The sequence below is a fragment of the Polyodon spathula genome, chromosome 18, assembly GCF_017654505.1.
Source record: "Polyodon spathula isolate WHYD16114869_AA chromosome 18, ASM1765450v1, whole genome shotgun sequence".
In the NCBI taxonomy this organism is placed as follows: domain Eukaryota; kingdom Metazoa; phylum Chordata; class Actinopteri; order Acipenseriformes; family Polyodontidae; genus Polyodon; species Polyodon spathula.
The window spans coordinates 19,389,334-19,416,147 of record NC_054551.1 but is presented as its reverse complement, the minus strand read 5'-3'; the positions used below and the strand labels follow the sequence as shown (position 1 = coordinate 19,416,147).

Below are 26,814 nucleotides of genomic sequence, written 5' to 3'. Positions count from 1 at the left end.
GGAGCTGTCGCTGTCAAACCAGCACTAAACCCGGACTGTACTGGACCACTGTAAAGCACTCGTTTCACATTTACAACTCCACTTGCACCCAGAGCACTCGCTGTTGGATAGGTGAATGTGTAGGTGTTTGAAAGTCCGTGTTTGTTATTATTATTTCAGGACTGAACCTGTGGTTTTGCTGACTATATACATTGTTGTGTATAGTCAGTGTTATTATTTAAAAACCTAAATAAAGCTGTTTTCACCACTGGATCTGTTGTTGGACTGTTGTTATTAAGTAATGCATCACCTCTACACCTGTGCACTAGTAACCACTTTGCCACAATAACAAATTATTACATACCCAGAGACATCACATGGGAATTACAGTGTGCTCTTTAGCTATTGCTACAAAATACAGTAAATTGCACCATGAACATGCTAAGTGAATACAAACTAAGTAGCAGTCTCCTGTGTCATTTTGGTGTTTATACAATCTTTTCTTTTTATTTAATTGGTGGTTAACATGTCACTCATCCTACTTACACAAAATGAACTACCAATTACCATTCACAGGCTGTTAATTCTGCCACTGCACTATGGATACACCGCAGTAAGCTTTGCTGAGAGTAAGCTGAGGTGAAGGTAGAATGACGAATGTTCATGCCAGCCCTGGCACTGTCAAAATAGTGTGAACTCATGCCATAGACTATACTCCCTATCTTCCCTTGTTATACAACAAGTGGGTGCTTACACAGCAATAGCAAGAACAAAAAACGCTGTCTGAAACTGCAAAGCTGCCATTGTGGATTATTATGTAGTGTTAAATAAGCACAGGAGGTAATAGAGTTTGCTTGAGGTAAATGTTAAGTTCAACATACATAATACACGACGCAAGTCTTATACATGATGCAAGTCATTGACAAATAAAGTCAGGACATGTTTTATTTGACAGGATTTTGGGATCTTCCACCAGATACTGACTGGATTCTACAGCTGTGGCCAAACATTTTGCATCACCCTATTTTAAAATGTAACATTTTCTGAAATTTAACATACTGTAGTACTATTATGGCACCTGGTAGACTTTTGTATCTATATTTGTGTATATCACTTAGTAGTTTATTTGTTTACCCAATGTTATATACAAGATCAAAATTATGTTAGCTCTCAATCCTAAAATTTTATGTGATGCAAAACTTTTGGCTGTAGCTGTAGAGAAAATAACATCTTCCAAGAAAGTCTGCACATTCTCACAAAGCAATGCACACTCACCTGTGGTGCCTGGAAGTCATAGATTCCTGAAGAATCTGTCAGCAGCACTCCGAAAGAGCACTGTGTAACCCAATGACACAAGAGTGGAGCAATACATGCAAGTACAAGAAATCATAATACAGTTCACAGTAAACTGACCACATTTATTAGTCAACAGCAGCTTTTAAACAAGAAAGTTACCTAAACTACAGTAACCAATCTTCTTCTTAACCTGTGTGTGCGATACCTGTACAGCACCTCACCAATGCAAAGGGTTAGGCTTAGGCAGGGTGTGGATATTAAAATCCATACTCACCAACATTGCCAAACCCAACAGCAAAGTAAACATAGCACGCTGTCACAGAGTATCAGTTTAATACAGATGTACTCATAATCTAGTTTACTATTGTTTAATGACATTTGCTCAGAATAATCATTGGGAATGCAATGGGTAGAAAGCACCACAAGTGGATACTATAGCTCTTGCTCAGTGTGTTTAATCACATTACTGTTTATTGCAGTTACTGTAAAGGGCATCTGATAACTCAGGTGGCCAGAGAAAAGCAGGTCTTTTAAAATGGGTGCTGTGAAGCTACATGGTGAAGAGCACATATATGTGAATATATATGATTGCCTTTCTGATTTCTACCTTATGTGAGGATTCAATACACTCACCCTAAAAAACACAACCTCATTCTGAAGAGCTCATTTTATATTGTATTTACTGATGATAAAAAAGCTAATTAAAAGGTGAGGAATTTGTGGCTGGCTACAGCCAGGGAGCCATCATGTTCCACATAAGCTCCCTTTGCATTGTGCCACATTAGAAGCTGTTTTTGGTTTTGTGATATGGTCTACTGTCCACAGGGCTGATATCACTAAACTCACTGTCTATATTTCAAAATGATATAGAAGACAAACACCACTGAATTGGTGTCCAAAGCAGCTTGGAGGAATTTCTTTCATTCATGTCAATGTGTAACCCATAAATGTGTAACACTAATACGATGTACACTGCACATCACTGCAGGCAACACATTTGTACAATTAGTAATAATTTCAATAACAAACCTATTTTTGCATCACGTTAGGTTTTGTATTACAAACAGTGATTACGCTTTATAAATAAAAGATGCATTAGATGCATATGTGTATACAACAATCGTATACAGGCTCCTTATGGAACCTGCAAACTCAATTCAGGCAAAGGCAAGATGAAGTCATTTAACACGTAGCAATCTTGTACTGTGACAAAAAATCCTTTTTAGATCTGTAAAATGTTTACCTTATAGTTGTATTTGCACCTAACATTGTATATAAAGAACTGTGGGCCACAGAGAGTTCAGTTCCTTGTCCATACTTGGTTTTAATTCCATAGTTAGGAAGCTCTTTCTCACAGTGGGGTCTCCAAACTGCATTCAACTTCAAGTTTTTTACCTGTGGTTCTGCATTGCTTCAGGTTTATTGCCTCGGCCTTGTGTCAATTAATGAGCAATAAGTTATCGTCACTTTCCTGCCTGTGAAGATAGAACAAACACACCTTAATTAAATACACACTCCATACTTCCTGTTCTAAATGAACACAAAGGGTCATATAGGGCAAAAAAGGGAAACAAACAGCTGGTTCAGAACTAGGAAGAAGTTACTCAGGTGAAAGAAGGACCTCTTAAATTACCCATCTCAGTTTATTTGAAGCTTTTTAACTTAAAATGTCTCGTTTTCCTTTAAGAAAAAAATGGCGTTCATTTAGGAGGGGCACATTATTTGTGAATATGGTTCAAAATCTTAAAGCGAAAGTTATTTATACAACTATACCCTTTACACACTATTATACACTACCTAAATAATGCACGGCCATGACCTGTTCAAAATGTGATTGTGAATAAAGTGAATGGCAACCACAAGGTTTCAATGCGTACTGCTGGCCCATTTTTTGGGTAGTGTGGATAAGGTACTAGGGATCTGATTTAATCAACCAATACCAAACAGAGATTAGCCACAGCTGGATTCCAGCACTGGGAATCACCCTGGATTGCATGAACCACCTATCCATGGTTATCCTAGGATAACCCTATAAATAAATCGTTGATGCAATCCAGCTCAATTCACTTTAAAATGCCCTAATAAAACCCAGTATCTACATTTCCTCTTGACACATTCTGTGTAGGGATGGGACGGTATAAAATTTGCACGGTATGAGAACCGTTAAAAAAAATACCGTGGTAACCTTAATATCACGGTAAACAGTACATCATGGAAGTTATCAAATAAATGCTTAAAAGAAGAAAGACTAATGTAAATCACTTAAATTACCGTAATTCACAAAAATAAAACCAACAAAACACACTTCCTTTTATGGAATGATTTAAACATTTGGTATTTAGTATTTTACTAAGTTTAGTAAGTTACTTTAGTAAGTTTCTTTTTTATAAAGACAACCAGAATAACTAAAAAAAAACTGAAGTTGTACACTCTCAATGTTATACCACAACAGTATTAAAATCTATTATTTGCTCAAAATTATGTGGTGCTGTAGTTTGTTAAAACATTTGAATGTATAAAATTAAATAGATAAATAAATCAATAAATAAATCAATAAATACTCTGTTTTGCTCATGGTAAATAGAATTGGAAAAGGATCGGCCTTATTGCTTAAAACACAAACATGTACCACAGGTTATTATTTAAGAGCTGAGATAAGTTGTTTATTTTTCAACCGGATAAATAAAATATGTATAGCGAAAAAAAATGTAATACTAAAACGTGTTATTGGATTTATAGCTACCCGTCACGACATTGCACAAGTAAGCTTCGAATGATTATTACATGTGTGGAGTTTGTGAAAAAAGATTCCTTCACTTACCTAAGAAAATGGGAATACTGTTATAACTTGTTTAAACAAAACTACATTGATAATAAGTAGGCTATCCTGCTGCAGTCTGTGCTAATTGTAATTGAGACATTGGTCGTGTTCTTATAGCGCAGATTTCCGCAGTTCTGCACAGTGCTGCACAGAATCTCGGAGATGCGCTGTAGACTTCACTCAATACAGCGACATAAATATGTGCAGATTTTGCATAGCCCAGTGCAGCTTTGAAATCTTGCTGTGGGAGGCTGGCTGCGGCTGTGAACCAAAGGGACGATGCAAAGATCACGAGTGACCTGCTAATTGTAATGCAGATAACCACTAAAACTACTGCTGCCACCTTGTTAGCAGAGGCGAACGATAGTTTATCATTATACAATGAAGCCATGGACAGCCTTGTCAACACTATATTAAATAAATAAGTCAATTATTTAAAGAAACATAATGTACTAAATCTGTGATAAGTGATGTATAATTTTACAATAAAGTTACTGTTAATCAATTACATTAAACTGACTGTTGATAATCCAGACAAATGTAAACATAGCACGTTAAAAATGTGTGCCGTGTTTCAAGGTTTAGAGAATGCGTTTCTCTACAGGCTGCGTGTGACGTCAGCAAGCTCTGGGTAACAGGCTGCAGCAATTGAAACGTGTATTCTGTGTCGTTGACAGTTTCCTTCAAAACCATTATCAAAATACATTATCAGTTCACAAAAATATCTTCCTTAGACACTTTGCTAAGGCTGCAAGTACCATCGCTTGATTTAAAAGAAGCGCATTTGTAATTGGAAAAATGCATTAACCGGTGTATAAAGGAATTACAATAATTGCGGTTTAGAATAAAAGGAACGGTATTAATACCGTAACGTACCTAAACCACGGTAAATCAAAAAAACGGTATACCGACCCATCCCTAATTCTGTGAGGCAATGACTTGTTTTAACTCCAAGGGCCGCAAGACCCCCTTTACCGCAATTACAAGCCAAAATAATACATTTTAATTTTAAAGAGCTATACATTACATTCTAAAAATATTAAGAATGTAATAATGGATTGAACACAGCAATACAAAAGAAAAAAGCATTGAAAGTCATAAATATACTACTTACTTAAAGCGACTTCTGTGTGATCATATTTCCCACCAGCTTTTTGAAGTTAGGAGTAAGGCAGGTGCAGGCACATCGCACCTCAGTAGTGAGGTTTCCATCTGTCAGTCTGTTGCGTTTCTTGTTTTTGATGTTTCCCATCATGGAGAATGTCTGTTCGCATGTATACGTTGAATGAAAAATTGACAACAGCTTTGCAGCACAAAGTCAAAGAACAGGGCCTGGAAAGGTTTGCCATAGTTGGGGAATGCCCTCTTTCTTCAGCTGGTTGATGATGTCTTCATCCAGTGCACGCATGTGAGGGAGTTCCTCCTCAAAGTTTCTCTTCAAGCCCAAGCCTCTAGCACACAGTTCCACTGTTAGCAAAGTCAAATCCGAACGGGTTTGTAAGCAATGATATGAATGGCTTCAGCTCACTAAGTGATAAAAACATTTTTCAAAACACTCCGCCAGTCCAATGAGATGCACACACTCTGTCTCGCTAGCATCAGAGCAGTTTGCTTCTTTAAGATGGGGGAAATGCGTGAAATCATGAGACTGCAGCTGAGCTGACATTAACTGTAAATGTAGCATGAATTTCCTGACGCTGGCAATTAGGATAGGTAGGAGGTGATTTTTGTGAAGCAAGGACAATCTTAAGGCCACTCTTAAGCAATCTGCCGAGTGCATAGGGCAGATCCCGAGGGAAACTTTGCTTCATAGGCAGAATGGCGAGTTCCGTAGTGTCTCTGAATATTGAACCATTTTGGAATTGACAGTGCTTCTTTGCAAATGATGCAAAATGGCTTCCCCTTGTGGTCGGTAATAGAAATCCAGCCCCCAGCTCTCTTGAATAGTCCTGCCTTCATCGCCAATCTTCCTGTCCCGCCTTTTGAAGCAGCACATGAACTCAGCTCCCCACCCTCCTTTCCACCTAACCTGGTAACAAATCAATCCATTTCTTTTTTCTTCTTTCTCCTTTCTTTAAAACTATAATTATTACCTCAGAGAAGTGGCTAATCAACTAAAGTGGCGGGTTTACAGCAACAAAACTCACGCGGCGCAAACTGAAACGTCATACCTTGCAATAGCACTCTTAACACAGTAAATGATTCACTTTTTAAAGATACAGTGGACATTTATGTTTTGATTTTATATTCATTAATGGAAGACAGCATTAACCCACTTTCATTCTTAGGATTCTTTTTTTTTTTTGTTCGATAGGTGCGTTGCGAGCCAAGGTTTTTTTTTTTTCCAGCTGGACAAGGGGATCGCAGGTAGATGCACTGCAGGATGCAAACGGCTCTGGGGCTGCCCACCACTACTTTACAGGGATTATTAGAAGGATGTTTAATTAACAACCTTAACACATTTCAAACAAAGCAGATTATGGTTTTAAACAGAAAAGTGGGCACATGTAAATAAACTTCTCGTACTACCTTCAGCAACATAACAAAGACTTTAGTGATTTGAATTATTTCAAGTGCGACTCAGAATCTCAAAGCTTGCCAAATAATTCCATTACGTTATCTTATTGCTTGTAACCTGGTTTTCAATCTATTATTGCTTCATCTTTCTAGCTTGACAAGTAAAACTGGCCAAGCAGAATTACTGAAAAAGCAGAACTGCACCCTTTTCTTGTGAAACAACGAACCTACAGAAGAGACCTTGTGGGTTTCAAAGGCCAATGTATTTTACTGTTTTTACATACTGCTGATTCTATAAAAAGGGACCACCAACAAACAAAAAATGTTGTTCTTCAATACAAAATGTGGCTCTGCCATTATTGGTTGTTGGTGCACTAAGAAACATATTTAATTCCCCTGATATTTGGTAACATGACACTTGAGGGGTGATGAGTTGTTCTAAAAAAGGAGACCCTGAACCTAAAAACTATGAGGAATCCCTTGATTTTACATCTGTTACTAGAGATGAAGAGACTCTTATCTTTAGTATTTGCTGCCTATCCAAATGTTTTAGGGACATCCATGACTCATTTTCCCACATGCAAACAGACCCTCCCAAAGTTAAATGTAGACTAACAAACAACAAAGCATTTCCCAGAAACATGGAAATCTGCCACACGTCTGTTATTCCCAAGAGAGGCTTTGGTCATACCAGACGGTTTTTCATCTCCTGCAGCATATGGCTACAGTATGCAGTCATGGTCTCCAACTACACTTATCTCCCCTAACATGAAATAGTCTAATATTAATGCCTATCAGGTTCTATAAACCAGCCGATAAGGTACTAACTACTTTTAAACAAAACTGGAGAATAACCAAGATCAAAACACAAGAATACACAAGTCTCATCTTTCCTCAACCCTTTTATGATTGGGATCTTTCCCAGTGCATTTCTGAATGAGGGTTTGTTTATTTTCTATATTTACTAAATACCTGGCTTTGAGCTTACATGTTTATTCTTATTAGGTCACTGCCTGTGGTTTCATTATTCTATATGAATCATGTGACACTATGATGTTTCTCTCATGGCCCCACCTGCATGCTATAGTATAGAAACAGGTGGAGCAAAAGCTCTGAATGGTTGCAAATAGCAGAGGTAAGTGTGTTTAAGAATATGGGCTGCATCTGTCACTTCCCGTAAATGGTGTGGAAAAATGCCCCTTCATATAAGTTAACAAGAATGTAATATGAAGGGGCTCCTGAGTTGAGCATCCAGTAAAGGCACTCCCCCGGGAGTGTGGGATGTGCCTTATAGTTTGGAGATTGCCGGCTTGACCCCTGTGGCTGGTTGGGCGCCTGCCAGCCAGCTTGTACACAATTCAGAACTGCGTGGTCCTCTGGTGCTGTGGCTGCACAACGGGCTTGCAGAGCGAAAAAAAGTGAACGGCTGGCGGCACTCGTTTCGGAGGACGCGATTATAGCTTTTTGATCCAGAGCAGAAGCTGCACCTGGTTTTCTAAAATTATTTGTCAGAATCTGGAGGTGCATATCTAGCTTATATCGCATATCGAGATAATGCAGGTATCCAAAAGAGAAGACAATCTAAGAAATGTCCAATATTTGATAACTATGTTGCATTATTTACAAAGAGAATATAAAAAGTTGTATACTTTAGGATAGTATCATGGCATCAATAGTATACTAAAACCAGACAATTTTGGCACAAGTATACTTGCAGTATACTACTTTTTTGTAAGGGATTGTGGCAGGAAATGGTGTTGCAGTGACGTCAGACAAGAAGAAAGCACTGCTTTCCCCTTCTTTGTAGCCGGCAGCCCCCTTTTCTGAGGCGCCGGCCCCAGTGCTTCCTGAGGTCCTGCAGGACTAGTAGCGGCCCCAGGCGGCGCAAGCCAGGCAGCAACCCCTGGCGAAGCGGGACCCTCGGCGACCCTAGGGGATAAAAGACAGACACAAGCAGCCAAAGGTGATGCGGAGCAACAGGCAGCCCCAGGCGATGCAGACGTAGCATCCTTGGGCGGTGCGAGGCAGGACAGCAGCGGACCCTCGGGAGGTGACGGCGGGAGGAGAGCCAGGCCTAGCTCCCCTTCTAGCGGCGAAGGCGGCAGGGGCTCCTCCCCTTCTAACGGCGAAGGCGGCAGGGGCTCCTCCCCTTCTGGTGGCAAAGACGGCAGGGGCTCCTCCCCTTCTGGTGGCAGTGGGGAAACCAGAAGGCATACTCCCTCTGCTGGTGGAGGTGGAACCAGCAGGTATTCTCCCTCTGTTGGTGGGAGATGCACACAGTCCTCCCACGGAGGTGGAACCTGCAGGTATTCTCCCTCTGCTGGTAGAGGTGGGAGCTGCACACAGTCCTCCCACGGAGGTGGAGGTGGAACCAGCAGGTATTCTCCCTATGCTGGTGGGTACCTGGGATGTGGATGCACCGTCTTCCCCCTCTTGGGCGCAGGACGTTCGGGCTCCTCCCACTCCGGCGCAGGACGTTCGGGCTCCTCCCTCTCCGGTGAAGGACGTTCGGGCTCCTCCCACTCCGGCGCAGGATGTTCGGGCTCTTCCCACTCCAGCGCAGGACGTTCGGGCTCCTCCCACTCGGGCGCAGGACGTTCGGGCTCCTCCCACTCGGGCGCAGGACGTTTGGGCTCCTCCCACTCGGGCGCAGGATGTTCGGGCTCCTCCCACTCGGGCTGTAGTGGGGGTGGGCTCAGCAGGCATTCCTCTGGTGGGAGGGGGCAGTTCACTGGGGACAGTTCACTGTATATATTTTGGCTGTCGTAGGGTCCATTTTAGTTACCCTTCGTATCACTGGAGCAGTGACACAAGTGCACTGACTGGATAGGATTGCTTGAGTTGTCAGGACGTTGTCAGGGGTGTTACACGGGGCAATCCTCGCGGGATTTGGTCGCAAGCAATATTGTTGATACTAGTAAATTGCCTATACAGTTAGAACTGCTGATCCCACATTAGAGCTGCTGACCCACTTTTGAGATTAATTATTATTAATAATAAAAAATAATCACATAATTATTTTCATTCTACCTTTCTAACACTAGAAAGTTTCCAAATTTTTCCAGGACTTTCATAACGGAGACATGTTTTTTCAAGCATTTTCAAGCCCTGGAAATCAGTTTGGCATTTTTCCATACTTTTTCCAGACTCCCAGACTAGTGGACAAACCCTGCATTCCAAAAAGTGGAATATGAAAATAAATGTCATTTCAGAGTAAAAGGAAAACAGGTGTAAATTGTCCCCCATCTCCAACACTAGTATTCATTTTAAACAACATGACAGTGTTGTTTAAACACCATGACTGAAGAACAATAAAATGAGTGCTTCTTTTTGCTGCTCTGATTTTTTTGTTTTGTTTTTTAACTCTATGGTAGGGTAGTATGACAAAAGTCATTTGTGTTGGCCCCAACCAGTCTGCCAAGGTTAAAAATGTGTTTACTGTGCATGAGCAGGGGGTGTATTATCGGTTTAATGTTCAAACTGCATCCAAAAAGCAGTGCAATGAATGCATCCGAGTAAGAGAAAAGTTACATCCAATGATGGTAATTTTTTTTTAAACGATCAGACCTACAAATATTTCTGAATATTTGGTTGTGTGTGCTAGGATCACAGCAGTCCTTTGACAGTTTAGAGAGTCTTTTTCCCAGTGCATTTCTCTATAATCAGCACATCCCAGGGTGTGCCTGCATTCTTTTAACCTCTAACTTTATTTTGTGAGCCACAAGCAGCTAACCTCATGAGGACGGAAGCGATCGTTTGCAGTTGATTACAAAGATACCTTTTACAGCAGAACACAAAGCAATTATTTGTTTCTTCTTCTCTGCAGTTGTCGGAGGGGAAATCCTTGCATTTTTTTATAAATCTGTGGAGATCTGTCATTGGGAAGCCATTCTGTTGGTATTTCTATGCAAAGAAAGAAATGTACAGATTAAAAGATATTGTACAGCTAGGTTTGAATCACTTCCTGCAGTGATTTAGAGGACAGATTTCAAACCCAATGCACTAGAGCGGGCATTTTGAAAAGAGCTTTGAAGCAGACTTTAAAGCTAGAAGTGTAATATGTTGTCAGGATGTTAACAATGAAAAGAAAAAATGTGTTTTATATACCTACAAAATAGTGACACCCCCTTTACACACATCAGATAACATTACATGAATGAACATTACTCCTGAGAGGGAGGGACGTACCTTAATGGTTTCATATGAATCTGTGATGAGTGCAATGAAGAGGCTCAGCACCATGTAAATAAAAAGTGCAATGAACGAGTACAAGTAGACTCGGCTGAAGTGCCACACCAGAGTGCTTTTCTTCCGGATTTGGGCAAACGTGGCAAACATGTCATCCCCATTGACCAGTGAGAAGAGGCATTCTGACACTCTGTTCAGGTCTTCAAACTGGACAGTAAGGACAAAAGAATTCAAGGCTATTAGTAGTCGTAGTCCTAGTAGTAAATGTTTGGTTGTAACAGCCTCTGTAGAAAACATTTGACCCTCAATAAGGGAAGTGAAAGCAGTGCAAACCAGGGCTTGAAAATCCATTTCTTACTGCAAATTAGCAACAGCAACATTATCACCGGTCCCTCTCCCCTTTTCTTCTGTCAATGGTCTTTTGGTTCTTTAGTTGTATTTTATAATGAAATAAAAATGTATAAAAACAAGCAATGAACCTTCAACAGTCTTCCCCACTCCTTCACATGCACACTTCAAGCCCTTTTTGACAGGAAGCTGTTTGAGTTCCGATACAAACAGAAATACACCCGCCATTTGGAGACACCGACCTCCAAAAATTGCTTAGCTTACTTTCATCTCTGAGGCTTTCACCTCCTGCAGCTTTTTCATAGCTATTTTTTAATTCATTGCATAACTGTAAAAAACCTATAACATTCATAAACTAAAGTGATAACTAGCTGTATCTATAATACAATGTACCAGTCAGTTAACCCTGTAAATGAATACCAGAAATCAAAGAAACACCCTCTGCAAACCGAATGACATCTTTCTCAACACCTCATCATTAACCTTGATATCCTAGAACAGATAATTCCACGCATGTTTATGAAACAAACAAGGGCAGAGGTATCTGTCCATTTACTGTTTGAATTACAGTTAGGTGGGTTTTACCATGGTTTTGTTGCAACACTGCCCTCTTGTGGAATTTATAAGGCATTGTTGTAGACTTTCTGAAACTGCAATTTAAACCACATTTCAGTGCAACCTCTAATCAAGCACACATATTTCAAGCTTCACCTGAAGTAACTCTTGCAACTGCTACAAAGTGTGGTTATACAAGACAAGACTGTAATCTTGATTTTAACAAGATGGAGACATAGTATGTGCAATTCTGTAATCACAGCTAGTCCTGGTGCAAGCAATAACCCGCAGCAGGGGGTTGTGTGGCAAGACCATTGTTATGCTTGCCCCAGGTGTGCTGTGAGGCTCAAGGTGAAGTAGCCTGGGAAATGGATATTAAACAGTTAAGAAATTAAAAGGTATTAAGTTTAATAGTTATGGATGGAAGAAATTGAACAGTGACATTCTTTCGGTAAACATTAACAGTGAGAACAGGCTGGTCTTTGTAAAACTGAATGTGTGCTTTACCTTCTCGTGATAGGGTCCAAGTACAATCCAGCCACAGAAGGTGTAGCCCAGGTAGATCATTCCTGCACAGCAACAAAAACGCAGGACCTTGGGTAAAGCTGCTCTCATTGTTAAAATGAGGACCTGTGAACAAAGGATTTTTAATATGAAATATTATTACAACACAAATTATTGATCAACAATGAAACATTTAATAGCGAGTTTCTTACGTTGTACTTCTCAAAGTACCCCAGATATCTGATAACTCCAACCCAAACAAGCAAGGTAGAGGTTCCTAGAAAAATGCTGCAGACGTCATAACTTGTGAGGCTCTGCAGGAAACACAACCACACAGAACAAACACTTATATATAAATGTAGATGGCATACAGTACTACAGTACATGATATATCTGTTGTCTGAAGTTGAGGTAAAAAACCTCAAGGGTTGAAAAAATGACAGTTTATTGCTCACTACAATGTGAAAACTGTGGTCAATATCTTATTTCTTAAACGCTTATAATAAATTACACTGTGTAACAAAAAAATATATATTTTTTGTTCCTGGGTAGTAAGTGTTATTTCCTAATTGCTTATGCCTCAAAAGTATAGAACATGGCTATTATTCCCCACAAACTTTGCTTTTGTGACCAGGACAGTGATAGTTCAAAATATCACTATTTCCAATGGGAAAATGGGCAAATGTGTGTCTTTTTGTTCACATAAAGTCAGAAAAAAACAACATATGAATCCAAATTAACATGTATTTATACTAAAGTAATACAAAGATGACTACAAAAGATTTAGAAGTGAGTAGTTTTTCGAGATTTACAATTATACTGTAAATACAGTATAATTGTAAATCTCTACAAGAGATTACAAGACACAGGAACAACATATGAATCCAAATTAACATGTATTTATACTAAAGTAATACAAAGATGACTACAAAAGATTTAGAAGTGAGTAAATACAGTATAATTGTAAATCTCGAAACACTACTCACTTCTAAATCTTTTGTAGTCATCTTTGTATTACTTTAGTATAAATACATGTTAATTTGGATTCATATGTTGTTTTTTTCTGACTTTATGTGAACAAAAAGACACACATTTGCCCATTTTCCCATTGGAAATAGTGATATTTTGAACTATCACTGTCCTGGTCACAAAAGCAAAGTTTGTGGGGAATAATAGCCATGTTCTATACTTTTGAGGCATAAGCAATTAGGAAATAACACTTACTACCCAGGAACAAAAATTGTGTTACATAGTGCTATTCATCCAGAGGTGAAATCTGCGATGCTGAGCTTGGTCTGCCATTTTGTTTATTGTGGGATTGCAACATGGGTACTATTGAATGCTCAAATAGAGGCTATTTAAGGTTTAAACATATATAGATAGTGCATTTTACAAGATGTATAAAAATGATCACAGTCATCGTCGAAATAATACATACAGTTTTCATAAATTACCAAATGAAAATTCCTTTAATAAACCATGGGCTATATTAATGTGTCAAATCCAATATATAAAGATAAAAATAAAATAATAATAATAATAATAATAATAATAATAATAATAATAATAATAACTTAATTCCCAGTGTAAATAACATGCAAACTGGACAACAGTTTGATTTCAGTGATGTATTGAAAGAGAAATAGAAACCATGTAATATATAACATACATTATGAGCATTAAAATTTAATCCAAAGGGTTCCATTCCACACAGAGCTAATAAGAGCGGGACATGCACAAGACACAAGCAGTTATTCACAGTCCTTGTACGTTTCTATTGCCGTATTTCTATATAGTACATAATGCAGATTTTGTAAAAGCAAAGCTGCTGTTCCTAAAAATGCATCTGGCAAGTATTGAAAATGTTAAGTCAGATAAGACACATCTTACCTTTGCCTGTATTTCCATTTTCAATATAGATCCCACTATTGTCATTATATCACTAATAATAACCACAATGTACCATCTGTTCAAAAACTCCTTCTTATCTGATTGGGATGCTCTGCGATTGTAGTTCTCATGAAAGAATCTGTCAAACCTCTGTGTGAAATAAGAAAAAAGAATATTCCAAGAACTAGTAAGATATATGCAGTACTATGCAACACTGTTTTACAATCTTGTTACCAGTCAACCTCTCTATTCTTGCTCACTTTGTTGAAAACTCACAGTACTACATACAGCACGACGCATATAGTCAAAAATACTCAAGCTGTTGCTATGCAGATTTCTCTATTTGTTATTTTTAGTATTGCTAAACATTAGACAGTTAGGAAGTTTGACAACATTGATGGCTCTGAATCACACTTCAGACTTGTAGGGGTTATTCCTGAAGAAGCCTTACCCGTAGCAATCTGATTGCAAGGACGATGGATCTAGTGCAAAGCACCATGGAGACTAAACAGGTTAGAATGACAAACCCATCAAAAATCAGAAGATAGTGTGTGTTTTTCTGTGCTGAAAGAGAAAAAATAAAACGCAAATAAACTGCATTGTGTATAGATCCATCACCTCTGTCTACCTGCTTATACAGCGCTCTCACACCACTCACCTTAGCTAGTGGATTAACCCACAATGATTCACTCACTCCAACACTTAGCCACTTTAATACTAATGCTTTATTAAACTTCAACATCAGCATGCAATACAAAAAAGGCATTCATGCGCATAATTACCAATTCCAGAGACAAGAGTGAGCAATTCCTCTCTCGTCTCACAAAGGTTCTATATACCAGCCTTTGTATACCTAACCTGTAGTTACATCATTCTTCAACAATTCTTTCTTTTTGTAACTTTTCTCCATTACAGCTTTGGTATGATCTTGGTACTACTAATAAACATCCTCATAATTCATGCATTTGACACACACCCTGCTTATAAGACAGTATATTACTACAAGAGATTACAAGACACAGGAAGAGTGCAAGACATGGAGAACACCCATATATCATACCCAAATAAAGAATTTGTCCTTATCAGTAATTTTGCACAAACTTGCCTTTACACTGAACATAAGGAAATACAAAGCATAGCAGCATATAAAATAGAAAAATATTACAAAACCCACACCTTGTCTTCTAACACTAGCATCTCTCAAACCACTGCAGAGGCGTTACAGACCTTACTAAAGCACTTCAAATGCTTGTTGTCAGGACTTGTCACAGAGCTCATTTTGGAAACGTTTTCAACCACTCCTGTTTTGTGGGCCACATATTGAAAGCAAAGGATGTTAAATAATACTCACAGGATCCTGCTATGTGCCAGCCGCTGCATTCACTGATAAAAGCATCATTATCGTAGTAGATTTTAACTATTCCACTGTGACCTTGGTTGTTAAAAGTGATCTGTAAAACAATATTTCATCAAAACCTTTTAAAATCATAAATGGTTTCAGATGTGCAAACTGTTTTAAAAATAAACTGTAACATGTGCAATGGATCTTTCTTTATATTATTACTGAATTTAATGAAATCTCATACTGTATGTTTATCAACATACATCATGCCATTATCTGAGCTATGTGATGTTCCACTAAATCACATCACCATCATATCCAATACCTGACAATACTTGTCAGAGTAGGCCTTTCAGAATCTTAATTCTACAGTGAAGTTTAAGCAGTATTCCTATTTGCTGAGAACATATTCTTAGATTTGCATTAGCTGATGACACATACATACAGATAGTCAATGGAACCTGAAACAAGCAATGTGATTGGTCGAGCAAGGTTCCATTGTCCGTATATTGGATGGATACGGACAGTTGGAACCTCATCATATTATTAGAAAATACTGCACGGCTTCACAGAATTTGTTTACAGCTGATGTATAGTAAAGCTATAAAATTGCCAGCAAAAAAAAAATCCCAAAAGTAGTGGATGAGGAACAATTAAATTAACTGTATAGCAAAACAGAAAATACTCCCTCACCCCGACTTTGTCACTTCAAATAATGTATTTTTTTAGCAGTTTGTAAACGCTAAAGAAAAACACACCCGATACCCCTGTGTATCTTTTCAATGGCAACGTGAACAATATCAACAATACGGATGTTTTAATTAATTTAGTCAGCCTAGTTTAATATGTAGTTCAGAGTTATAAATGGGACTATTTAATTGGCGTAAGGATATTTAATTAAAAAAAAAAAATTAAATCATTTATGCTTTTTTATTTCTTCAAATCCACTGTTTGACCTGGATTATAAATGAAATAAAGCCCTTCAGGGTGTCCATATACATCTAATAAGGACTTCTCGGGGGGTACGTTAACCCCCCCCCCCCCCCCCCCCCCCCCCCCAACACCTCGAGGTGTACGTATATTTTACATATAAGGACACCCTGTTGGGCCTTATTGCATAATTCTGCAGTGTGAGTTTTTTTTTTTTTTCTGGGTCAGTGGTATCATGTTTTAGATGCTGTACAGTAAAAATAAAAAAAAAATAAAAAAATTAAAATCCCACTCACTGTGATAAAGAATTCGTAACAGTCGGGCAATTCCAGCAAGCGGATTGTCTGAAGGTCGATTCCTTTTAGCTGAAAAGTTATATCCACAGTGACAAGTCTGAAGTAGAAGGGGGGTGACATGAGTTATAGTATTTTTCTTTTCTTGTTTTAAAACAATGGTTAAACAATACATCATCAACTGAATAAAGGGTTTGTTTTACCTGTAAAAGTCCAGGTTGAAAAAAGTTTCATTGACTGTTTTCCAGTCCGTCTGGAAAGGATGTCTTCTACTTGACTCCACGGTTAAGCACTCTAGAATAAAACACGGCATGTCAAGTGACAATTATAAACAACTTTAACATTTTAACTGAAACACAGTGGCACAGATTCTACCTGGTGACATTATGGGAAGCCATGTGTAATTTAAGAGTATTGGTAATTAAACTTTGAGGGCCCCAATTTCATTCCCACTGTAATATTAACACATGACTCATTTAATTTAGAAGTTCAAAAACAGTGCTGTTATTACACTTCCTGTAATCATGCCTGTTTCATAGTTGTTTTTTTTTTCTCCTCAATTACATTTATTAATATGAGAAAGTGTACAATCCAGGCTGGTCCAGAAGTAGAGAGCATCAGTAAGCCTTCTATGTAGCCTGACTATCATTTCTCTTAGGACTGTATCAAGTGAGCGATACTTGCTCTTGTCACAAGCCCCTCTGGTGGAACCAGCTACCAGAGAACTTCAGGACTGCTCCGTCTCTCAACGCCTTCCACTGTTTCCTGAAGACCCACCAGTCTAGACTGCACTTGTAGATTTCCTGCTCTACTGCTCCCATCATGCACTGCATGCTTCCCTGACCTACGCACCACGTTACTGGATACGCAGCTAATGCATTATCCTTACACTTCTATACTACTATGTCATTGTAGATATAACTTGCAAATAACATGTTCATCCTAGTTCATATTGTATTTTAGCAGTATTATTTGCACTTACTGTAAAGTACACTGTATTTAAATACTAAGCTTACATTGTAACCCTTTGCTGCCCTGTAAGACCTTTAAGTCACCTTGGATAAAGGTGTTTGCTAAATAAATAAATAATGATTATTCTATTTTTTTCAAATATATTTTCTTTACTGTTACAGTTATTTAGTGATGATGACCCATTTACAATAAAGGAAAGAGTAACAATAAGTTCTACAGTTATGGATGCTACACCTGTCATACCCTCTCAGAGGAAACAGATTAATATTTTTCATTGTTCTTACCTGTTTCTATGTCTGGGTCTATATAAAAAGTCTTATTTGAGGGCCAAACATGTCCTCTCTTGTACTGATGTTTGCAGATTCTTAAAGCGGCTGTATCATTCTTGTCTTGGGCATAACTGAGTGGTGCCACTGTGAGATTCATTAAATGCGTGTACTAAAAAAAAAAGAACATGAATTGTGCATTAAGGAATGCAAGGCAGTAGATGCTTCAATGTTACTGTAAACAGAGCTGAAACCACACAGTGCTGTACTGTACCAATTACACATTCATTCAGCTCTTTTGAACTACAGAAAGCTGTAAACTAAAAACAACAAACCACTAGGGGATGCTAGTGGGCTTACAGCATCACACATCATTGCTTTGCCTAAAACTCTTTATACTCTACAATGCCAGTGCTATTCATTACATTTTATCTCTGCTAACACACACACACAACTTATTAGACTGTAGTTTGTTCTTGTTTCTGTATTCATTTTTAAACATGCTTTGTTTATGAAACCCACTCTACCATTTAACGACACTGGAGTCACCCCTTATCTTATCAGCCACATACATACTTACTTGATCAATTACAAAAAACATGCTGTCATAAACATCTTGCTGGGTGTAGACAGAGCGGCTGTAGTCGTCTTCATCGGTGCCTGTATATCCTTTTATAAACAAGTGCTTGAAGGCCATGCCATTCTCTTCCTTGTAGGAAACAACAAGCTGGTTGTTCAGGCCGAAAATAACAAGCTTCAAGAAAATACACCAGTTACATGGTTAGAGTGATTTTTTTTTACTTCAGACTTACAGAGAAACTCCCATGGTGGTTAATGTTGTCCATAGCAAGCCTACCAGTTTTGGGAGCAATAAATAAGGTCCCTAAAACAATGTAAACAAAATGACATTGCTTGTTTAGGAAAATCAAAGTGCAGTAGGAGATACAACCAGCAAAAGCGGAGTCTCAGCGGGAACAAAGCACATCCAATTTGAATTGAGGCACCGCTATCTATATCATCGTTTAGATGAAGCCCTGATTTAGATCAATCATGTGGTGAATTCCCGAGATTATCTAACGATTGAAAACAAATGATTGCGATATGTGCAACACAGGATACAGCAAAGGTAAAGTAACGTGGTACAGCAGGTGGCTCTGGAGTGCTGTAAGCTGTTTATACAGTGGGGTATACACCAACTGCTTTCTATGTTATATAAAGCATAACATGAGTTTCACAGGTTTCAGTGTGGCTATACACCCTTCCTATCTGCAAGTGCAATATAACTTTTGCAAAGCAGCTAATAAAGTAGCCAGTATGGTTCAGTGGTTAAAGTCGAGGGCTTGTAATCAGAGGGTCGTCAGTTCAAATCCCACCTCTGCCACTGACTCATTGTGTGACCCTGAGCAAGTCACTTAATCTCCTTGTGCTCCATCCTGCAGATGAGATGTTAAATCATTGTCCTGTTGTAAGTTACCCTGCATATAACACACAGTTCACAGCCTACCTCTGCAGATCCACTATGAAATAATTAAAGATGCTGTTATATTATAATGTAACATAAATGCCAAGATCACAAGGTTTCCTTTTAAGAGCTCTGATAAAAAGTTATATAGCTCGATAGAGTGTTTTGCATCTCTTCTCTGAATTTCAACCTTTGCTTTGCATTCATGGCTAGACACTTGACTAAAATAAATAAATCCATACCTGTGTTGTAACCATGGCAATTTTTAAAATCTGCACCCATAATTTCCATGGAAGCAGGCCTCTTGCCTTGTATTTCTGACAAGGGCTCATAAAATAAAATGTCAAGTCCTCCCTCAGCTCCTCTTCTTCACTGGCTACTTCAACCCTGGCATCAATCCTGCAGAACAACAAAACACATTTTCCTAATATAACATTTCTTGCCAGTTTGATATGCTTTGATCTGTGTTCTGTATCCGTTCTTATTTACTAAAACTTGGAAACACAGCTGTTTTTCTGAAGTGAAGTGGGGAAGCATATTAGTGTTGCGCATTCCACTAAAACCCATGGGTAACACTGAAATGTTACAGAAAAGCCTTGAGGAGCCACCTTGTTTCAGAAAAGCCTTCAGGAGCCTTTTCAGAAGCATTTTTTCCTGGAGTAGTTAGTAACCATGACAAGTTGTGATGTAAGCAGAAACTACAACACAGACAAAAACAGAACACACATACTAAACAAAAGAATGAAAGTAAAATATACAATCGTATAAAGTAGCCCTCTAAGCATTACACTATGTAACACAATTTTTGTTCCTGGGTAGTAAGTGTTACTTCCTAATTGCTTATGCCTAAAAAGAATAGAAATTGGCTATTATTCCCCACAAACTTTGCTTTTGTGACCAGGACAGTGATATTTCAAAATATCACTATTTCCAATGGGAAAACGGGCAAATGTGCGTCCTTTCGTTCACATAAAGTCAGAAAAAAACAACATATGAATCCAAATTAACATGTATTTATACTAAAGTAATACAAAAATGACTACAAAAGATTTAGAAGTGAGTAGTTTTTCGATATTTACGATTATACTGTATTTACAGTAGACCTTTCTGTTCTAGTGCCTCTAAAATTCTAAAATGTATTCGTTAAAAAGGTCAGTTTGAATGTTATGTCCCCAGCCTACAACAGACATTGGCAATGATAACACCCCATGGTGATAAATGCTATTGTGAACAGTAAACACCAGCTGTGTGTGTATGATTCAGCAACAAAATGGGTGTCTGTACAGTATGTAGGATGAAAGTCATGCACTGTATGCATGAATCGCCTGAGTACTTTATCGTGACAAAACATGAGCTTTCTGTGTCAAAGACAAACGGCTCCACATCTGCATAGGAAACCCTGACATGTTTCACACCTCACATTTGCATGGGAGATTTTGCTTTATAAAAGTTGCCTCTTACTTATCGTGCTGTAGATACACCTGCAGGAGTTGTCGTGTTACTGTTTCTATTCAACCACACACAATACTTTTCCTGTCGTTCCCGTAACCTCCATTTCTGTTAGTATGGTTAATTTGCTGTCCAGTAGTTATAAATGTTTTTTTATTTATTTATTTATTTATTTATTATTTTTTAAGTAGAAAGTAAGTTTACCACATCAATGATTACAAACAGTTACCAGCAATGACATATAAACTATGTATACTTTCCTCGATGACACTAGTAGAGACCAGGTTGGTCGCACACTGAAAAATCTCTTCTTCTTTACACTTGACCGCATATGTATCAGATTCCTCTTAGAATGTGTTTTAAAAAACCTTTATTATTTATTAAAACAAAAAGTGACAAAAGCACAACACATTTCAACACAGTATGTCTTCATCAGATGCTGGAGCAATTGTCAATTAGGAAAACACACCACTATGATCTAAAAAGGGCACCAAATCAATCCAATAGTTATTCATTAATTGGATAATAGCCATAGACATTATATAAAGTTACAGACGACAATTTTCACCCATCATAGCATTCACTAATTGAAAATGGTTTTAGAATCCACTGCTAATCCATACAATATTGAATGATTACATACATAACAATTATTCAATACTAAAGATTGGAAGACATTGGAACACAATTCTCAACCCTGTTGAACTTAAAATTCAAGTTGGCATACAAAGATGAATTATCTATTTTTCAAAACATTTAACATTTTTAGAGATATGGATTGCGATCTAATGTTTCATTAAGTCCACACAGTTTCATAGATTTTAAAGTATAAATCCAGAATGACTCTACCAACGGCATCGAGCAATATATACATGGTTTCTATATAATTGCTGTGAACTATTTCTGCAGAAACATTAACATACATACTAAGGTCATGTAACACATCTACAGAAGAGTCCTAGTGCCTCCTAAGGACTTCCTGTTATCAGTAATGGACCACACCAGTAATAACAACGTATAGCCATGACAAAGTAGGGCCTACTTTCTCGTATGTCTTCTCAAAACCAATATACTGTACATCGGCTGTAAAATAATGGCAGTGGTATCCTTTTTCTTATCTTGCCTCGTGACGTGCATGCACACTGCAGTGTGCCTTTCACACATATTCATGAATTTCACACAAATGGTTTGATTCTGACAGATAATTTGTAAAAAAATTTTTTAAAAAAATCGTACTAGTCTGCAGTTTCACGAACCCTACCATTTCTGTGAATTATTTTTCAGATTACCCCTTCCTGTATAATTGCACTCTTTCAGTCAGTTCTTACAGTTTTATTGCTTGCCGGGAATTAGATTAAGGTATGTTGACATATATGTAACAACATCAAAATTCATTTTTGATGTGGTGTAATATATGAATTATAGAAACGTTACAGTGCATACACTAACTTCATTTCAAGTCTCTTTTGGTTCACCTACCAAATTAATGTACTTTCTGTTCTTTTTGTTCTAGTCTAATTAATATGAGATAAGATACTGAGACCAAATCAATTTACATGTGCTTACTTTGTTAATGCCTTTTGTTATCTAGCACAATAAGGATACGGTAATTAATTTACTGTGATCTGAACAATACACTAGATGCCTCAGACTGTTGTTTGTAAATTAATGCCATGACAGAATTAGCCACATTTTGATTTCAAATCAAATCCGAAGTTTTTGTTTTGTTTTGTTTTTAAACGCGTGTCTTATGTTTTGCCCACCTATACTCTCTCCAAAAGCTGACCCGTGACTAACATCAATAAATTAGTTCATTCAGTTTCTTCCAATCGTTTAAATCTGTATTTTCTACAAAACAAACAGAAGTGCCCGAAGCGGACTTTTGTGTCACAATACAGTATATTCAGAATTCACACTACAACTATGGCCAAAGCAAAGGTATTGCATCACCCTAGGCTTTTTTAAATTTATATATCGCTTAAGCTTTTAATATACTCTTGCATACACATTGTATTTATCCACCGACAAACATCAAAAAATTAAATTAATAATAATGATAATAATCAGCCTGGTCATGCGTAAATGAAATAATTCCTGTGTTTAAATACAATTTATTGGAAATAGCGAAGTAAGTTTCGTTTTCAGTGTTCAACTAGTTTTCAATAACGGGTTACTTTTAAGATGATAATACTGAGAACATAATAACAGAAATGCATACTCACTTTACTGAATCGTCTATTTTAGAAATATATGTAACAACAGTATCCATGTTGAGTGCAGATTACTACTGTGCAAGATCCAGAACTTCGGCAGGCAACATGCGTCAGGTCCAAATGTCAAAGCTGGGTTACTGAACCCTTCAGCGATCAACTGGTTTACATACTGCCTATCATCACGTGGAAAGCAGGAAACAGCTCGCAGGGCAGAAGAATACTGAACTGTGTCAGTTGCGCATCATGCAGAATGAGTGAAACAGAATCTGTAGATCAGTTATTGAAATGTACACGTATTCACAACGTATTTTACGTTTCAGATCAATACATGCCTATACTGTAATGTAATTTACAAACACCTGCCCCGAAGAAATACACAAGAAACGGTCATATATATATATATATATATATATATATATATATATATATATATATATATATATATATATATATATATATATATATATATATATATATATATAATTTGTGGTTATATATTTTCACTATACAAGTGCTATATACAAGTGCTATATATGAAAAAGAAAAACATGTACAGCATGTAATAGTTCATACGCTTTATTGATTTTAAATGATAGAGCCATTCTTTTGATGTTACTTATATGCAAGCTACTAAATAATTCAGTATAAAGCTATATTGTATAATAACTGTCTCAAAAAGTTGCAGTAGCCAAGCTTACCTTTAGTTACAGGTTCTGTACTTAATTAAAAGTACAGTGCTCCCACTTCATAACGCTGTAGTCAGGAGCCATAGTTAAGAGACCGTGCTATTTGTGTTGCGCCAACTTGAATGCCAGTTTTAGTGTAATGGCATTAATGGCATTATGGCATTGTGGGACAAATGGGAGCCATGACCATGCCGTCTTATAACCTGTAGTATAAGAGGCTGCCTTATAAAGGGGGAGCACTGTAGTTTGGGTTTTAAATGTATTTATCATCACTAGATTTATATATTTTACCATACATTTAAAAAAACAGACCATTGGAAATATCTTACAGTTATAAATGGGCTATATATTTAGAATGTGTGCTTTTCCATGTATTTTAAATATATGGTTAATCTATATTTCCAATAATCTTCTTCAAATCTGTGTGTGTGTGTGTGTGTGTGTGTGTGTGTGTGTGTGTGTGTGTGTGTGTGTGTGTGTGTGTGTGTGTGTGTGTGTGTGTGTGTATATATATATATATATATATACAGTGGCTCTCAAAAGTATTCGCCCCCCTTGGACATGTCCACATTTTATTGTGTTACAAAATGGATTTAATTAGGATTTTTTGCCACCGATCAACACAAAAAAAGTCCATAATGTCAAAGTGAAAAATAAAATCTACAAATTGTTCTAAGTTAATTACAAATACAAAACAGAAAATAATTGATTGCATAAGTATTCACCCCCTTGAGTCAATATTTAGTAGGGGCACCTTTGGCAGCAATTACAGCCATGAGTCTATTTGGATAAGTCTCTACCAGCTTTGCATATCTGGACACTGCAATTTTTGCCAATTCTTCTTTGCAAAAGTGCTCAAGCTCTGTCAAGTTGGATGGGGACCTTTGGTGAACAGCAATTTTCAACTCTTTCCACATATTCTCAATTGGATTGAGGTCCAGGCTTTGACTGGGCCACAGCAGGACATTGACCTTTTTGTTTTTAAGTCACTCCAGTGTGGCTTTGGCTGTATGTTTAGGGTCATTGCCCTGCTGGAAGATTAATCTTCTCCCAAGTCCCAGGTCTCTTGCATACTTAAGCAAGTTTTCCTCCAGGATTTCGCTGTACTTTGCTGGATCCATTTTGCCCTCTTTATTCAAGAGCTTTCCAGGCCCTGACGCAGAGAATCATCCCCATAGTATGATGCTGCCACCACCATGCGTCACGGTAGGGATGGTGTTCTCAGGATGATGTGCGGAAATAGCACTTAGCGTTGAGGCCAAAAAGCTCTATTTTGGTCTCATCAGACCGTAGAATCTTCTTCCACTTGGTCTCAGAGTCTCCCACATGCCTTCTGGCAAACTCTAGGTGAGATTTGATGTGAGTTTTTTTCAACAATGGATTTCTTTTTGCCATTTTCCCATAAAGGCCAGTTTTGTGAAACACCCGGGCTATTGTTGCTGTATGTATAGAGTCTCCCAGCTCAGCCGTGGAACACTGTAACTCCTTTAGAGTTGCCATAGGCCTCTTGGTGGCCTCCCAGACTAGTGCTCTTCTCGCCCGGATACTCAGTTTTTGAGGATGGCCTGTTCTAGACAGATTCACAGTTGTGCCATATTCTCTCCATTTCTTAACAATGGACTTTACTGTGCTCCGGGGGATATTCAATGCCTTGGAAATGTTTTTATATCCTACACCTGATTAGTGCTTTAGAAGAACCTTATTCTGGATTTGCTTTGAATGTTCCTTCGTCTTCATGATGTAGTTTTTGTTAGGAAACGTACTAACCAACTGTGGGACCTCCCAGAGGCAGGTGTATTTAACCTGTAATCATGTGAAACACCTTAATTGCACATAGGTGGACTCCATTCAACTAATTATGTGACTTCTAAAGACAATTGGTTGCACCAGAGCTTATTTAGGTGTGTCATAGCAAAGAGTGAATACTTATGCAATCAATTATTTTCTGTTTTATATTTGTAATTAATTTAGAAGAATTTGTAGATTTTATTTTTAACTTTGACATTATGGACTTTTTTGTGTTGATCAGTGGCAAAAACTTTTAATTAAAGCCATTTTGATTCCATGTTGTAACACAATAAAATGTGGAAATGTCCAAGGGGGGTGAATACTTTTGAGAGCCACTGTATATACAGTGGTTTGCAGAAGCATTCACCCCCCTGCAAAGTTTTCACATTTTGTTGAATTACAAATAATATGAGCACAGTTTTTCAAGCAAACTTTTTTTTATTCAAAGCTGTAGTGGTTAAACTGAACACTGTTATATGAGGAGGAGGTTAAATGTCAGCAAAACTTGCAAAGAAAATGTACAAAATGAACTTTTCTGGTTGCATGAGTATTCAGCCCCTTAAGTCAGTACTTGGTAGAAACACCTTTTGCAGCAGTTACTGCTATGAGTCTTTTTGGATAGGTCTCTACTAGCTTTGCTCATTTTTCACAGGAAAATTGCTCCAGTTCAAATAAGTTTGTTGGGGGTCATCGATGGACTGCAATCTTCAAGTGTCGCCTTAAATTTTCGATTGGATTAAAGTCAGGATTTTGACTGGGCCACTCAAGAACATTAATTATCTTCTTGTTCAATCACTCCAGTGTGGCTTTGGCTTTGTGCTTCGGGTCATTGTACTGCTGAAATGTGAATTTCCTCCACAGTTTCGCAGTCTTGGCTGACACAAACAGGTTTTCCTCAAGGATTCGCCTATAGTTTGCACCATCCATTCTTCCCTGTATCCTGACAAGCTTCTCAGTCCCTGCTGAAGAGAATCATCCCCATAACATGATGCTGCCACCACCATACTTGACAGTTGGGATGGTGTTGATTGGGTGATGTGCAGTGTTGGGCTTGCGCCAGACGTAACACTTGAAATTTAGACCGAAAAGTTCAATTTTGATTTCATCTGACCACAAAACCTTTTCCCACATGTCTACAGTATCATCTACATGTTTTTTTGCAAACTCCATACGTGCTTTAAGATGAGGCTTTTTCTTTCTTGACACCCTTCCATACAGGCCAGCTTTGTGCAAAAAGACTGGCTTATTGTTGATGTGTGAACACTGACTCCCATCTCAGAAATAAAACTTTGCAGATCTCTCAAGGTCATAGTTG

General features: G+C 37.9%; 1 protein-coding gene across 1 annotated transcript; it reads right to left on the bottom strand.

Annotated features, from left to right (window-relative positions):
• Positions 1-458: 458 nt before the first annotated feature.
• On the bottom strand, positions 459-23,186 carry mcoln2 (mucolipin TRP cation channel 2). The gene is made up of 14 exons (XM_041278527.1): positions 23,035-23,186; positions 19,606-19,762; positions 18,482-18,655; positions 17,920-18,073; positions 16,867-16,957; positions 16,667-16,763; positions 15,450-15,549; positions 14,550-14,662; positions 14,099-14,248; positions 12,421-12,522; positions 12,212-12,334; positions 10,802-11,008; positions 10,347-10,516; positions 459-2,750 (listed from the first exon to the last, which is right to left on the bottom strand). Exons 1-14 carry the CDS (start codon positions 23,079-23,081, stop codon positions 2,714-2,716), a joined length of 1,722 nt encoding a protein of 573 aa, XP_041134461.1. The 5' UTR covers positions 23,082-23,186; the 3' UTR covers positions 459-2,713.
• Positions 23,187-26,814: the final 3,628 nt, after the last annotated feature.

Bases quoted from the DNA above. Each gene is read 5' to 3' on its own strand.
- mcoln2 (XM_041278527.1), bottom strand. From the start codon at position 23,081: ATGGATACTGTTGTTACATATATTTCTAAAATAGACGATTCAGTAAA. The intron at 19,763-23,034 runs GTGAGTATGCAT...GTTGTTCTGCAG, and splicing joins AAAATAGACGATTCAGTAAA to GATTGATGCCAGGGTTGAAG. The intron at 16,958-17,919 runs GTAAGAACAATG...GTTTTATTCTAG, and splicing joins AGACCCAGACATAGAAACAG to AGTGCTTAACCGTGGAGTCA.